Source organism: Anomaloglossus baeobatrachus, chromosome 12, assembly GCF_048569485.1.
Source record: "Anomaloglossus baeobatrachus isolate aAnoBae1 chromosome 12, aAnoBae1.hap1, whole genome shotgun sequence".
In the NCBI taxonomy this organism is placed as follows: domain Eukaryota; kingdom Metazoa; phylum Chordata; class Amphibia; order Anura; family Aromobatidae; genus Anomaloglossus; species Anomaloglossus baeobatrachus.
Genome location: NC_134364.1, coordinates 114,561,371 through 114,578,995, shown reverse-complemented (window position 1 = coordinate 114,578,995; position 17,625 = coordinate 114,561,371). Strand labels below are relative to the sequence as shown.

Sequence of the window (17,625 nt, the reverse complement as noted above, 5' to 3'; positions counted from 1 at the left end):
AGAGTAGTCTGTGACTGTGGTGTGTGAAGATGGATGTGAAGGGACGGTCTGACGTGGGTTAACGGTGACCTGGTACCCAGGAGAAGTAGTTGCCAGTGGAGTACGGTGGAGTACCTCCGGAACTACGCACCGATGGGGTACAGGACCCTAAGACAGGAAAGAGCTCCAAGCCGACCTGTGAACACCTGCACAGCAAGGGGACCATCAAGGACCTTGCTGACCCTAAAAGAATCCGAAGACTCAATAGCAAAGGGAGAACTGGGGACAGGACCAGAGACTCCATCCCCACAGGGTTCACACTACTATCAGGCAGACAGAAGTGGACAAGCCACCGGATGGGGACCCCCAGGTGCTCTACGCCACGGGGACCCACTTACCAGAGACAGGTGCAGGGGAAGAAGGTACCAGAGAACCAGATTGGCACTAGGACGAAGGGGACCTGGAGGTGAAACCAGCCGGCCTCGGGCAACCAGTTATTACCAGCCAGCCGTGAGTAAAAGCAGTTTGTTGCACTAAACTTTGGTGTGGACTCCCTTCTTCTAACACCTGTCACATCACCCATCCTCTGGGGCCCGGCCCTGCTTGCAGAGGGCCTACCATTCAGGCTGCAAATAACACCAGCCCCTGTAGTGACATTCTGCAGCGGCGGCTCCACCTAGATATATAGCCGCAATACCGCAAGTGGTGTCACGTATGACCTCTAATCTAATCCCTTGTAAATATATCCCCATTACAAAAAGTGCCCAGGGCATGGAACCTGGCAGCAGCCACCACCGAGACATCCCCCAAGAGAGACACTGCCCAGAACAGAGTACCCCATATCCCTGGGTGCTGCACTTTCACCTCCAAACTCCAGTGGGCCTGTAACCTGACCGCTGGTTGACTACCCCTGACCCAGCAGACAACATCCACAGTTCACGACCCGGCCAAGATCAATATAAAGGCTGTGCTTGCACAGGCAGTAAACTATGGAGGCGAGTATACGTTGTTTTACCAGTATGCCTCCCATGTGACACATTTATCCGTTATCCTATAATTAATATAACTGGGTTAAAAAAAAAAAAAAAGCTGTCAAGTACTGTTAAAATATACCTCCCTGAAACCGCCAAAAAGTACACAAACCCCGTCTCAATCCTTTTGCAATGGTGACAAAGCTCCTTCCAATATTACCATGATTTGCAAAAAAAAAAAAAGGCTAAAAAATAGCCCTGCCCTTACGGCAAGTACAAAGGACGCTATTGAAGTCTGCACAGTGCATCCTATATGTTTATTCTAATAAGTGCGTCTGGCACCAACAAGGACACGACGTAAGACGTCAGGACCATGAATGCACAAATTACCAAGGGAAATGAGCCAGGAAACGGCCTAGAGAAAATGGGGCAAGCTGGGTTACAATCACATTGTGTTTGCTCTTATATTTGAGGAAAACAAAACATAAAAATATATAATATATAATATAACACATACATACATACACACACACACACACACACATGATATATATCTAAATATAATATATATATATTGTGAGACTGTGACCGGGGTTATCTATGACGGCCGGTATGTCTCGCCCCGGTTGTGCTCACTCCATGATAGAAAGTAAATCCACTCTAGGGTTAATCCTGTTTCCCTACAGGCTGAAGGAAGGGTTAAATGGAAACAGGAACGAGGGCAGGTGTGCCGGGTGTGAGGGAGTGAACAGAACTCCCTGAGCTCTCTGCTGGAGAGGCACATGTATATATTGTTGTGGACTTTTTTTTGTTTGGACATTAAACCGTGTGCTGTGAACCTTAATGCCTGGATCCCGTGTCTTCTGCAGCGCAGCCGACCGTGCTACCTCACATATGGTGGAGAATGCGGGCATGACAGCCGGTGAGGTGTAGCATCATCCCTGGTGACCCAGCAGCACATGTCCTGGATCCGAGCGGCTATACTACAGCCCAAACCCGGTGACGCCATGGAGGACATACTAAGGCAGCAGCAACAGACTAATGCACAGCTACAAGAGGCTAATGCACAGCAGCAACAGACCAATGCACACCTGCTCCGGGCGTTGGAACGTCAGCAGCAATCCTTGCAAGCGCAGGAAAAAAGGCACCAAGAACAGATGGTTCTCCTGGCCAAGTCGATCCGTGCCGGACCGGCAGCAACAACCCCGGGACCGGGTGATGACGGCAGCGTCCGGAAAGCGGTGAGACAAGCGTTGCAAAAGATGACCCCGGGGGACGATGTGGAAGCGTTCCTGGCGGTGTTTGAGCGGGTGGCCGAGCGGGAAAAGCTGCCGACCCCCCAGTGGGCTGAGGTATTGTCGCCCTATCTGACGGGGGAACCCCAAAAAGCGTACCTGGACCTCTGTACCGAGGACGCCATTGACTATGTGACCCTAAAAGCCGAAATACTGGCACGGTTGGGGGTGAATACCTATGTACGGGCTCAGCGGGTAAATCAGTGGTTCTATGAGGAAGCCAAACCCGTACGCTCCCAGGCCTATGACTTGTTGCATCTTGTAAAAAAATGGTTGCAGCCTGACACTCTGAGCCCGGCGCAGATGGTGGAAAGGGTAGTAGTGGATCGTTTTGTGCGCACTTTACGCGTCACCGTTCAACGGTGGGTAGGACAGGGTGACCCGAGTACCCTGGACCAATTAGTGTCCCTGGTAGAGCGGCATGTGGCTACGCAGGACTTGATACGGGACACTGAGACTTTGCGTACCGCCCGTCGGTCCGGCCCCTCCAAGCCTAGGGCCAAGGACCCACCGCCGACAACGGTGCAGGAGTCCCCTACCGTCCCGCCTGAGGCCGCCAATCCTGAGGTCCGGAAGGTTCTGTACCCTAAACGACAACCCGTCAAGGGGGTTTCCGTCCCCATTAGATGTTGGCGGTGCCAGCGGGTGGGACATATGGAAGCCCAGTGTCCACTCACCACGGAGCCCATGGATTGTGGGGTTACCCGGCGGGGTTCAATGTATGCTCAGGTGGTGTGTACCGCTGACCTGGTCTCCCCAGAGAAGGAGCCCCACTTGTGCCAAATACAGGTGAATGGATGTCCGGTTACAGGATTGTTGGATTCCGGAAGCTTAGTGACCCTTGTGCGATCCACCTTGAGGGCTAAAGTAAAGGCCACAGGACGTACCGTGGGGGTGGTTTGCATACATGGGGACCGCCGAGACTATCCCACAGGGATTGTCACCATCACAGCACCTTGCGGTCAGGTGCAACATGAGGTGGGACTTCTTAACACTCTTCCTTATGACGTGATCCTAGGAAGGGATCTGCCCTATTTTTGGACTTTATGGAAGGGACCCCCTAAGTCTCCTCAGATATTGGTCAGTCCGGGACCTGAGCCCTACAATCATGAATCCGGGACACCTGCCGTAGGCGTCCCCATGATAGGGACAGAATGTGAACCCGATAGGTCGCCCCTAGAGGTATTGGCAGGAGAGGCTGAGACGGTCGAACCCATCCCGGAGTTGGAGGCGTCCCCGGATACGTTTGGGACTGCCCAACTCCAGGACCCTACATTAATACATGCCCGGAGTCGGGTGACAGTAATTGACGGAGTGGCACAGCTGCCCGGTGCCCAGGTAAGGTACCCCCATTTCGCTCTTAAGCAGGATTTACTCTACCGGGTAGATGAAATACGGGGCATGGGGGTAGAGCAGTTGGTGGTGCCCCAGCCGCATCGTCGGCGGGTCCTCGACTTGGCTCATAAACACCTGATGAGTGGCCACCTAGGGGTCAAGAAAACGCAGGAGCGAATATTGCAAAGGTTCTATTGGCCCGGAGTCTTTGGGGAGGTAAAACGGTTCTGCGAAACCTGCCCGGAGTGTCAGCTTACCGCACCCCTGACCCATTTTCGCAGTCCGTTGGTACAGTTACCCATTATAGAAGTCCCTTTTGAACGGATAGGGATGGATCTGGTGGGGCCCCTCGTAAAGTCTGCTCGAGGGCACCAACACATCCTAGTGATCGTTGACTATGCCACCCGGTATCCCGAGGCGATACCTCTCAGACATACTGCAGCAAAGCTTATAGCTCGGGAGTTGTTTGCTGTGTTCTGCCGGGTGGGGTTGCCCAAGGAGATCCTTACAGATCAGGGGACCCCATTCATGTCTAAAGTGACCAAAGAGCTATGCCGGCTACTCCAGATCAAGCAGTTGCGTACGTCTGTGTATCATCCTCAAACGGACGGTTTAGTCGAGCGTTTCAATAAAACCCTGAAAACCATGCTAAAAAGGGTGATTTCAAAAGACGGGAAAGACTGGGATATGATGCTTCCCTATTTGATGTTTGCCATCCGTGAGGTGCCACAGGCATCCACGGGGTTTTCGCCTTTTGAGTTGTTATACGGGCGACATCCCCGGGGATTGTTGGACCTGGCAAAGGAAACATGGGAGCAAGAGCCCACCCCCCATAAAAGTGTGATTGAACACATTTTGGGTATGCAGAACCGCATAAGCGCGGTCATGCCAATTGTGAAGGAGCACCTACAGGAGGCTCAGGCCGCGCAAAGCGGCCGCTACAATAGACAAGCTACCATGCGGACCTTTAAACCCGGGGATCGGGTGTTGGTATTAATCCCCACGGCAGAGAGTAAATTCCTGGCTCAGTGGCAAGGCCCCTACGAGATAAAGGAAAGAGTCGGGGTGGTTAACTATAAAGTATTGCAGCCCGGTAGGCGGAAACCTGAACAAATATACCATGTCAACCTATTAAAACCCTGGCAGGAACGGGAAAGCCTGATGGCTGTTTTTTCCCCATCTCCCTCTTCTTCGGGTCGTTCACCTCCGGCTCCAGCGACCTCCGGAGAGGACGAACCGGAAGTAAGGATTGGAGAAGCCCTCACCAAGACTCAGAGGCGAGAGGCCAGACGGTTGGTTCAGCAGAACCCCGATGTCTTCTCCGAGCTGCCCGGTAGGACTAGTCTGATACGACATGATATTGTCACCGAGCCCCACCTGAAGGTACGCCTGAAGTCATACCGGGTACCGGAGGCTCGACGACAAGCCATATCGGAGCAAGTAAAGACAATGTTACGCCTGGGGGTCATCGAAAAATCCCGGAGTGAATGGGCTAGTCCGATCGTCCTAATACCAAAACCCGATGGCTCCTTAAGGTTCTGCAATGACTTTAGGAGATTGAACGAAATATCCAAGTTCGATCTCTACCCCATGCCCAGAGTGGATGAGCTGATTGATAGGCTGGGACAGGCGCGGTATTTTACCACGCTCGACCTGACCAAGGGGTACTGGCAGGTGCCACTGACGGAGTCCGCCAAGGAGAAAACCGCTTTTGTTACGCCGGAGGGTCTCTTCCACTATGTTGTCTTGCCTTTTGGGTTACATGGCGCTCCAGCCACGTTCCAGAGGTTGATGGACTTAGTGCTGGAACCCCACCAGGCGTATGCATCAGCGTACCTTGATGACATCATTATTTACAGCTCCGATTGGCAGACCCACTTGGAACAGGTACAAGCGGTGGTGGACGCGCTTCGAACAGCCGGATTGACAGCCAATCCCAAGAAATGTGCGTTGGGACTCACGGAAGCCCGCTACTTGGGCTACGTGATAGGCCAAGGAGTGATTAAGCCCCAAATTAACAAGGTTGAGGCGATCCAGAAGTGGCCTAGACCCCTGACCACGAAGCAGGTTAGGGCCTTCCTGGGTATCGTGGGATACTACAGGAGGTTTGTAAAGGATTTTGCGGGACTATCAGCCCCCTTGACGGACCTTCTCAAAGGCAAGAAGTCCGTCATGGTGCGCTGGACTCCGCAGGCAGAGGACTCCTTCCGGGCCCTGAAGGAGGTCCTGTGCGGACAGCCCGTTCTTGTACACCCTGATTTCCGGAAGGAGTTCATAGTACAGACTGACGCCTCAGAGGTCGGCCTGGGGGCAGTGCTGTCTCAGGTGGTTCAGGGGGAGGAACACCTCGTCACCTTCTTAAGTAGGAAGCTCACCCCTCCCGAGCGGAATTATAGCGTAGTGGAGAAGGAGTGCCTGGCGATCAAGTGGGCCTTGGAGTCCCTACGCTATTACCTGCTGGGACGGCAGTTTCGCTTGGTGACGGATCACTCTCCACTGGTCTGGATGAGGTCCGCCAGGGAACGGAATGCCCGGGTTACCCGGTGGTTCCTTTCTCTGCAGAACTTCCGGTTTACGGTTGAACATAGGGCCGGTAGGTTGCAGGGCAACGCCGATGCCTTGTCCCGCGGCCCGTGTTTGATGGCGGGAGTTCAACCCCGCACGCTTGAACTGAGGGGGGGGGGGGGGTATGTGAGACTGTGACCGGGGTTATCTATGACGGCCGGTATGTCTCGCCCCGGTTGTGCTCACTCCATGATAGAAAGTAAATCCACTCTAGGGTTAATCCTGTTTCCCTACAGGCTGAAGGAAGGGTTAAATGGAAACAGGAACGAGGGCAGGTGTGCCAGGTGTGAGGGAGTGAACACAACTCCCTGAGCTCTCTGCTGGAGAGGCACATGTATATATTGTTGTGGACTTTTTTTTGTTTGGACATTAAAACCGTGTGCTGTGAACCTTAATGCCTGGATCCCGTGTCTTCCCTGTAACAGCATTCTGCCAGCACACTAGGTGCTGGAACTTCCCATACCTCATTTTCTAGCCATCGTTCAATGGCCCCAAAGTCTGTTTTGACTGTATGCTGTTTGTCTCTTTTTCTCCTGTCTGTCAAAAACTGTTTGGCAGACAGGAGACCCTCTGTCACAGGTGTGTCACAGGTGACAGACCGTCATGTGTTTTCTGGCAGTAGAAGGTCATAGCATTTGGCTGCGCAGAATGCTCCCTGACTTTCTTTTGTTCCTGCTGTTAGTATTTATCGTAATAGATAGCTTTCCTGATGGGTTTTCATCTCTTTAGGACCCAGCGGATCTCTCCTATCCAGCTGCTGATTATCAGTACTCCCCTAGTGCTTAAATACACCCATCTTCCCTGGACTGGTGCTGGTGATATTATTCAGTTCATTCTAGCTCTGGTTGCAAGCAGGTGGCTTGTACTCATCTGTAGTATTGTTGCAGCATGTCTACCTGAGTCATCTGTGGATAAGTAAGTCATGCCTCCTCCCCACCGCCACAGTGTGACCTCCTTGTGTATTCTATAGGGTTTAGTGTGGTTGATGAAGAGCTCATCCCACCTGTTCCCTATTTAGGGCCCAGCACTAGGGATGCCTAGGGTCAGGTATCCGTCTCAATGCATAGGCGTGGAACCTACCTAGGGTAGTGAGGAACCATAGGGACCTGTAGTAGATTTGGTCAGGGGTCACCATCTTTCCCTTCCCTAGACGCAGGGTTTCCTTTCCCTTCTGCTTGGTACTTCCCCGTACCTAGCGTGACACCCTCCCCACAAAGCTCTTCCCCTGTAATCGGCGCCTGCTTCTCTGCTGCTACAGGTGGATTACACTTTACAACAGGCAGGGAACAGTAAATAGCTGACACCCAGCAGCCAGGACTTGAGTAAATTTTCGGCAGCGAGGCAGTATCATGTTCCATTAATACGTTTTGCGGATTGTGGATTGGAGCAGTGGTCCACAACATTCGGTACCATGAGGGCCATGTTCAGCTCCGAGGAAGAATCGTGAGCCACATTCTGTTAATTAAATCATAGAAGCCGTAAAACCAAGAGGAAACAACTAGAATAAAAAGGTAAGAGGGTACCCAAACAATCCCAGCTCCTATTGACCTTAGCATATTTGGGGGGGGGGGGTTAAGGTTCCGGGATTGGAGCTAACTCCAGTCCTGGGACCTGCCTGTGAGTGCAGACTGTGGAAAACAGCTGACACCCGCTTCCGAGTGTGCTCCACACACAGGAATGCTAACAATGATGGGGAAGATGGCGTGGGAACAAGCTAAGAAAATTTGGAGGCACCAACAAGGAGGAGGCAGCAATATGGCTTTTAATAACTCCTCTCATTTCATCCCACGTTTCCACTATTCCCACAACTAATGCACTGAGCCAGCAGATAACTGCGAACCACGTGCCATGGATTGGGGACCCCTAATTTGCAAGGTCTGGTGAGAACATACTGATTGTTGGAAGGTTGACCGGTAGGACCCTTGTGGTGCCCCGTCTGATGGAGCGGCAGCTCGGCTCCCACGCCACCTCTACAAACCACGGTCCATGTGATGTCTGGATACCGCTGGGGGTCGCAATGGGCAGACACCCCCTTGTGCCCCCTGGCACAATCCCTTCAATGCACATTTGATTCCGTATCACCCCAGTGGTAGCTCGCATATAGCAGTAACGTATCGGGCAAAAGCCCTTCTTCAGGATCCCAAAATGCAATACTAATAATAAAGGAGGGCATTTATCATTACCGTCGCGCCAACATCTCTACATAAATTGTGAAATGTCATTGTCACAAACGCCCAAAACGTATTTATCACTATCCGACTCCATTTATTACACCTGCGCCAAAACGGAAAAATGATGGAGGAAAGGAGGCGAGGTGTTTACCCTTTGGTGTGAGGTTTCGACACACAGTATATGAGTGTATTTCTACATAGAAGTCATTGCCATGTACTACCATGGATAAAAAAAAAAATAATAAATTGTACTTGAGTAATTTTCTCCAAATTTGTCAGTAAATGGATTTTCCTGATTTCAGAGATCCCCTGTCCCCCCCGGCTGTGATTCATTATAGAAACCAAACAAAACAGTTCTTCACCCTCTCCCCCATCCCCAGGTCCATTGATGAATCTTTGCTGCTCCTCCCTGTTTCTGTTAGCGCTGCAGCCAATCACTGAGATCAATGAATGACATCACATTGATAATGCTGCAGCCAATCACTGAGATCAATAAATGACATCATATTGACAGAACTGCAGCCAATCACTAAGATCAATGAATGACATCGTATTGACAGAACTGCAGCCAATCACTAAGATCAATGAATGACATCACATTGATAATGCTGCAGCCAATCACTGAGATCAATGAATGACATCACATTGACAGCACTGCAGCCAATCACAGAGTTCAGCGGTTCTGCTAAAGTTGATGGCAGCAGCCACTGATTGCTCTCACATTCACAGCACCGCAGCTAATCACTGAGGTCAATGAATGACATCACATCAACAGTGCTGCAGCCAATCACTGTGCTAACCAGTTCTGGCTGAGTTGATGGCACCAGCCACTAATTGACGTCACATTGACAGAGCTGCAGCTAATCACTGACATCAATGAATAACATCACATTGACAGTGCTGCAGCCAATCGCTGTGCACAGTGGTTCTACCTGAGTTGATGGCACGAGTCACTGCGCTCACTGACTAGTTATAGTGTGGTCAATGTGATGTCAGCGCCGCAGACTATAACAGACACTGGAAGCTGTGGTGGAGACTCAGCGTTGGACCAGGAGAGAGGGAGCAAAACACATTGTTATAAAAAAAAAAAAAACAAAAAAAAAAAACAAACAAACAAAAACTGCACCCGGGGGAGAGAGATTTTCCCAAACTAGAGAACACCTTTAAGATAAGACTTTTTTTTAAGTGGTGAAGGAGAAGTGAGTGCTCTAAGATTTGGTGCAAATTACGCCATTTTTCATAAATGCAGGACGTGTCCTACGCCCTCGTGGATAAACCAAGTAGCCGTATAACTGCTATAACTACAAAGTGCAATAATATTAATACAAAGATCATATAAAAATGCAAAACCTGATACTAAGCAAGCGCAGGGGCTGCTGCGGGCACAACTACTACACAGAGAAAAACATCCGGAAAGCAGAAGCTTCCGCTCACTACAATCAACTTTATTAGCTCATTTATTTGGCTTTTATGGTAGATATATCCATTGTAGTGACTCGCGTCCGTCGTATTAAGCCGCCTGTTTGTATGTCTGGAAGACAAATCCCTTTGCTAGGATCTTGGCGTGGCTGGGGTGCCACACGTAATCTCCTGACACGCCCGACTCCTGTGTATGCCTGGCAAAACCTCTGAAGAGGCCAGAAAACGGGAATTTATCATTACAGAGATCAAAGAGATGTTTTATTGTTAAAAAATATATAAATATATTTTAATATGTTGATTATTTCATTTAATATAATAAATGGACGCAGCACACCAAGCATGGTGGCAAAAAACACACAGTATATAAAAAGCAAGTGTTATGGAATTAATGGTTCTATATAAGGGAAGTGAATAAATATTATAGACAGACAAAAAAAAATATATGTAAATAAATAAAAAAATCTAATAAAATAGCTCCTAGAATATTCATTATTATACTGGTGCCCCCTTGGCATGCCCTCCACCCAACACCCCATTACACAATTTATAATTATGTAAAACATGACATATATATATATATATATATATATATAAAAAAGGAGGGATCCTGAAATTATCAAGAGCTCCGATTGGCATAAAACAATGAATTTATTAGTAGAAAAATTAAAAAAATATAACAGAGCTGTAGATAATAAGTTGCAGGAAATAGTGCGTTACGGACAACGCGTTTCGGCGGTATAGACCGCTGTCTTCACAGTCCAAGCCGTAACTGTTTTGGCTTGGACCATGAAGAAGACTGTTTATACCGCCGAAACGCGTTGTCCGTAACGCACTATTTCCTGCAACTTATTATTTACAGCTCTGTTATATTTTTTTAGTTTTCCTACTAATAAATACATTCATTGTTTTATGCCAATCGAACCTCTTGATAATTGCTGGATCCCTCCTTCTTTTACCACATTGTTCAAGACCTACTCCCGGTCTGGATCTGTGCATCATTCAGGACAACAAGAGGTCACGGGTGAGCTGGTCTATATCCTCATTGCCCATATATTTATTTTTTACATAAGATATAAAGATAAGTATAGTATATAACACATAAATATAATCTATATATCTTCTTTTTTTTTTTTTTGCAATAAAAATAGTTTATGGTTTTCATTTATAAATATACACATGTATATGCATATATAAAGCATAACTTACTAAAAAAAAAAAAAAAAAATACATACATACACACAATATATATATATATATATATATATATATATATATATATATATATATATATTATATATAGTAAAAGATATATATTTAAATTAATAAAAAAAACCTAAAATATTATAAATGAGCGCTATAATGGTGGCATGTACCTCCGCCCCAGATAGATATCCATCTATCTATCTGGGTCGGAGGTACATGCCACCATTATAGCGCTCATTTATAATATTTTAGGTTTTTTTTATTAATTTAAATATATATCTTTTACTATATATATATATATATATATATATATATATATATATATATATATATATATATATATATATATATATATATATATCTATATATATATATATATATATATATATATATAGATAGATATATATATATATATATATATATATATATATATATATATATATATATATATATATATATATATATATATATATGACAGAACTATGTCTAATAAAAGATGCAAAACAAAAAAATAAAAATATATGTATATATTAATACTTAATATTAATACTATATAAAATTTATACTACAAAAAAATATAAATTATTTTATTGCAAAAAATATATACATATATTACAAAACAAATTACTAATTGAATATTATATCAATGCCCTCTTATAGTCATCTACGTCCATTACTCCTATTTACATTATCTAAATCTGATTTTTTTTTGCATATTTTACAATTTTTTTTGCTTATTTATGTGATGCAGGTGCTGTAAATGGTGCCAAAATTATGGGCACTAGTATGGAGATGGATGGCAGGCAATGGCATGAAGATAGATGGGCACTGGCAAGGCAATGGATGGGCACAGGCAGTGCATCAAATGGGCACTGGCATGGAGATGGATGGGCACTGACAGAGATGGATATGCACTGGTTGGACATGGATGGGCACTGGAATGGAGATGGATGGGCACTGGCAGGGGTGAGGATGCCTGGCACTGGCATGGATGGACACTGGCAGGGGTGAGGATGCCTGGCACTGGCATGGATGGACACTGGCAGGGGTGAGGATGCCTGGCACTGGCATGGATGGGCACTGGCAGGGGTGAGGATGCCTGGCACTGGCATGGATGGACACTGGCAGGGGTGAGGATGCCTGGCACTGGCATGGATGGACACTGGCAGGGGTGAGGATGCCTGGCACTGGCATGGATGGACACTGGCAGGGGTGAGGATGCCTGGCACTGGCATGGATGGACACTGGCAGGGGTGAGGATGCCTGGCACTGGCATGGATGGGCACTGGCAGGGGTGAGGATGCCTGGCACTGGCATGGATGGACACTGGCAGGGGTGAGGATGCCTGGCACTGGCATGGATGGACACTGGCAGGGGTGAGGATGCCTGGCACTGGCATGGATGGGCACTGGCAGGGGTGAGGATGCCTGGCACTGGCATGGATGGGCACTGGCAGGGGTGAGGATGCCTGGCACTGGCATGCAAATGTATTAGAACAGACAGGGACATTGATGGCAGGTGCAGCATCCTGCAATGGAGGCACATGCATATTAATGTATGGTGATGGGGCAATGATTGTCAGCAGCGCTGCCCCGTCACATCTCTGGCAGGTGCAGCAGTCAGTAATGGCGTCTTACCGAAGTACACGGTCTTGTCACACTTCGGGCACTTGGATGCCATGCTGGAGCGGCGCGTCCTTTGTGGCACAGGCTCCGGGTGCTGTGGCCGCTACCAGCCTCCCACGTTCTGGGTGCACGTCAGTGGCTGCTCCTCCTGTCACTCCCTCCGTGCCTCTCAGCCTCCTATTGGCACCAGCAGCCGGCGGCCCCGCCCGCCATTATCTCCTCTCTGCTACTTCACAGGCTACCGTCTGTCAAAATGCCATTTTCTGCAGAGGGAATCAAAATGAGAGGCTCAATTTACACGAGGGCGAAAAAGACAAAAATCCATCATCTCAGTGCATTTTACTGTGACAATATGAAGACTTTCCTGTCATCCTTTCATTTCTCGTGCCTGGAAATCCGCCACAGATTCAGCTCCAAAATCCACAGAAAGACAAGAAAAATTCCAAGGGTTTTTCTGTCTCTCTGTGGAAAAACACTTACAAATAATCTTCCTATTCACTTCTATGAATAAAAAAAAAAAACCTTGCTTTTTTCGTACATCTTTTTGAGGAAATGCTTCCTTTTCTGGTGTTTTTTCAGCATTTCTCTGTGGGTTTTTTCAACATTTTTCCCCACAAACGTTTTCTTGTGTCTTTTTATTGCCATTTTCCGAAAACCTTAGCGTTTTCTGAGCTGAAAATGCTTAGAAAGTGCCCAAACACACGCTCAGATGGGTTTTTTGAGCATTTTGTCAGTGTTTTCATTCATTGATTTAAGGAATCTGCAAAAAAATGACCAAAAATAATTAAAATGTTTACAAAAAACGTCAACAAATATATATATAAAAAAAAACCACCAAAAAACTCCGCTGTTACTTGTTGTTCTTGACCCCGAGGACAATGAGTTTTTGAGGAGCTTCCCTGAAATCTTCCTCAAAGCTCCTTAAACCTTAGAAGTTCCCGCTCAATTTCCCCTGATTCTCGAAAATGGTGTTTTTTTGGCAGTTTTGAGGCGTAAAACACCTTCAAATGTTTTTTTGCAGCCATTTTGACTTGATGTGTTAAGCGTATGTGCACACAGTTTTTTTTTCAGGCCATGTCCACATGTTCAGCATTTTGGTGCGTTTTTTTACCTCAGTATTTGCCAAACGTATGCACCTGCCCTTAGTTTTTAAGAAAAAAACTCCAAATTTAGAGGGGTTTTTTTAATTCTTTTTTTTTTTTTGGAGAGTTTCCGCTCCGTTTCCTCTCCTTTAAAAACTCAATGTGAACAGACCCTTAAAAGTTTGGCGTTTTTTTCCATCAGGGTCAACCTCAAAAAAGCATTTTTTTCCCACCAAATGCTTGAGGGGGGGAGGGCGGGGGGCACTCAAAAGACTGCCATAGAAGTCAATAGAAAAAGTTTTTGAAGCGGATCAGAGACAAAGAAATGCATGGAGGTTTGGGGGGTTTTTTTTATCAGATCTGCCTCAAAAACTCCTTTTTTTTTTATGAGATTTTATTTTGGAGAAGAAACATCAAGTTTTATAAGTCAGGTTTTGGCGGCTTCCGAGGTGTTAAATTCTGGCCGTAGAAAATTTATCAGTACCTGACTTGTCGGATGGTATTTTAAAAGGGTCAGGTTAGCGCCACTCACTTTCTCATGGACGGTGAGGGGCATTGAGTCCTCATACCGGCAGGGAGGTGTACACGACTGATCAGCAGGTATCCCACCCCGGTCTCATGTCCTTAAGCTGCCATATTGCTCCTTTATGGGCTATATTTGATAGGCGCCTCACAGGCAGTGTGAACACACCTCTATAGTCCTGGAATCCGCATTTATATCAGGCTCCTTCTGGGGCTTCTATTAGGCTGCTTTCACACATCCGGTTTGAGCAGTGCGGCTCAATCCGGCTGTGAAACCTATGCAACGGATGCGGTGAAAACACCGCATCCTTTGCATAAGTTTTTACATGCGGCCGGTCCGTTTTTTTCCGGTTGCGGCACGCTACTGAGCATGCGCAGTGGAAGAAACCGCATGCGGCGGCCGGATGCGGTTTTTTCCACATTGCGCCGCATCCAGCATCCATAGGCATGCATTGAAAAATGCATCGCAGCGGCCGGATGCGGCGTGATGCGTTTTTTTTTTGCCGGAGCAAAAAACGTTTGCAGGCAACGTTCCATCCGGCCGCGGCATCGGCTAAATCTAACACATGCGGCAAAAACCGGACCGAACGCAAGCCCATGCGGCACAATACGGCACTAATGTAAGTCTATGCAAAAAAAAACGCAACCGGCGGCAAAAAAAACGGTTGCGGTTTTTCTGCAGAGCGCCGTATTGTGCCGCAGAGCAAAAACCGGATGTGTGAAAGTAGCCTTAGAGAACAAGTGTTTAGGCCTGACCCCAACTTCTGAAATCAGACATTTTGAGTTTCCTCTTACCTCCTTTCTGACAGGGTCCTTCTTTTGCCCACTATGTCCGGCTATCACTGGAAAGGAGGTCAGAGTCCAAAGTTTTATATGTTGGACTTTACCGTTTTTTGGGAATTCAGTCGTAGGCAAACATAGGGACACGTGACTATACAATCTGCTTCCCACTGTCAAATCCCTTATTTTTTCCTCCGTTGTCCCCACAATATTTGGTTTTCAAGTAACCTACCCCCTGAAAAAAAAAAATTCTGTGGTTTGGCTCCAAACCTTTCACATGCAGCTCGTTAGCAATATTTGCTGAAAGTTGGTGGAGGAACAATAATTGGATTCTGTAATAGATGCACAGAAAAAAAAAAAATTATAAAAAAAAAAATATATACTGCTCAAGTAAATAACGGGAAAACCAAAATATAAAATCCTTGTTTAAGTGTTACGGTACCTTTTATTTTTTTTGAGCAGTGTATATATATATATAATTTTTTTTATGCAATCTTGAGTCTATACCATAAGGCTAGGTTCACACATCGCATACTTGGTACTGCTTTTTCGTCAGCATATCTGCAACTTTTGGGGGGTTTCGTTGCAGATTTTTCCCCTTCCACTAAAAATATTCCTCTTTTTTTGCATTTTCTATTTGAGTGCTGCCTTTACTATTTGTGAGATTATTTGGATGATGACCAGAGAATTTGCACCACAGGTAAATTGTCACTGTGCTGCCCCTTTGGCCGGCTTCACACTTGCGATTAACTCGCACGAGTGCAATGCGAGAAAATCTCGCATTGCACTCGGACCAATGTTAAGCAATGAGGCAGCTCCCACCTACTATTTTTTTTCTCAGTCCAAATCGGACTGAGAAAAAAATTGCAGCATGCTGCGTTTTGGTGGGTTTCTCGCACGAGTCTCTTCAATGCAAGTCTATGGGTGCGTGAAAAAAAAAAGCATGTCACACGGACGGCACATACACGATCCTAGTGACATCCGTTTTTCTCAATACACTTCACGCATGTAGCAGAGACCACTGTAAATGATCCGGTACATAACAGTACATGAGTAGCAGCTGTTGAGGGTAAAAACTGATTGCACACTGACAGCACACTGATGAAAAGTGAACTAAAATCGTCCTACGTTCTGGCATGAGAATCGGACCAATTTTACACTCGCAAGTGTGATTCCAGCGCGCGTGTGTGCGCGCGTGCGTGCGCGCGTGTGCGTGTGCGTGTGTGTGTGTATATATATATGTATGTGAGCAAGGATGGTTGACCTTAGGGAGATCAACATCCACCACTGCGGAGACACCATCACGTGTTTCTCAACGCAGTGATTCTAGAGCAATGCACCCTAGGAAATATTCAAAGCAAGAAGGCCTGCGGAGACACCATCACATGTTTCTCAACGCTGGCAGGAAACTAACCAGGTCTTTCACCGGGAAGGAACAACCACGGGAAGGCCAGTCTCCAGTCAAGGAGACCACCTATGCCAAACATGGTATCCATCCACAGACAGCCGCTTCGGGGTATTTGAATATTTCCCAGGGTGCATTGCTCTAGAATCACTGCGTTGAGAAACACGTGATGGTGTCTCCGCAGTGGTGGATGTTGATCTCCCTAAGGTCAACCATCCTTGCTCACATAGTCTTTTACTAGGCAATGTCCCACTAGCCAGATTCCTACTCCACACTGATGAGGGGCAAATACCCCGAAACGGCTGTCTGTGGATGGATACCATGTTTGGCATAGGTGGTCTCCTTGACTGGAGACTGCCCTTCCCGTGGTTGTTCCTTCCCGGTGAAAGACCTGGCTAGTTTCCTGCCAGCGTTGAGAAACATGTGATAGTGTCTCTGCAGGCCTTCTTGCTTTGTATATATATATATATATATATATATATATATATATATATATATATATATATATATATATATATATACAATGTGTATATGTAGGCGTAACTACCGCGGTCGCGATTGCGACTGGGCCCGGGAGGTTAGGGGCCCGCAGCCGCCCGGCAGATCAGCAGCCAGCTCTTCTCTATGAGAGGAGATGCGCTGCTCTGCCGCAGACCACACGGCGCGGTGGCCGCTATATGACCCAGTCGCCACCGCTGACACTGGGCCCCCTGCATGGTGTCAGCGGTGGCGTCACCGCGCTCCCGTCACTCACCGTGCTCCCGTCACCGCACTCCCATCACCGCACACTGCCTTGATATTGCATAGAGCGGCCGGCACCGCTCTATGCATCATCAGTCTTCCACCGTGCCTGCGCGGTAACGTCACTTCTATGCGACTGGTGTGTGTTGTGAGAGCACAGAGCGTAGCAGGATGCCGACCGTAGCCACGGGGGAACGAGGACAGAAGTGAGGTCGGGCAGCGGTGAAACAAGTAGAGGAGATGAGGACAGAACTGCAATGGAAGGAGAAGAGAGGTGAGTACTTGTTGTTTGTTTTTTTTTTTTTTTTTTATAAATCAGTGAGTACACGGGGAGACTGGCTGCAGGACACATGGAGTCCTTGGGGGGAACTGGCTGCAGGACACATGGAGGCCCTGGGGGGAACTGGCTGCAGGACACATGGAGTCCTGGGGGGGGCTGGCTGCAGGACACAACACATGGAGGCCCTGGGGGGAACTGGCTGCAGGACACATGGAGTCCTGGGGGGGGCTGGCTGCAGGACACAACACA

General features: G+C 47.4%; 1 protein-coding gene across 1 annotated transcript in view; it reads right to left on the bottom strand.

Annotated features, from left to right (window-relative positions):
• The window catches only part of LOC142258533 (cysteine-rich protein 2), a 102,817-nt gene extending 90,084 nt beyond the window's left edge, over positions 1-12,733 (bottom strand). The window contains exon 1 of the mRNA XM_075331159.1: positions 12,579-12,733. Within this exon, the coding sequence (XP_075187274.1) occupies positions 12,579-12,621 (43 nt within the window). The 5' untranslated portion in view covers positions 12,622-12,733. The remainder of the gene's footprint in view (positions 1-12,578) is intronic.
• Positions 12,734-17,625: the final 4,892 nt, after the last annotated feature.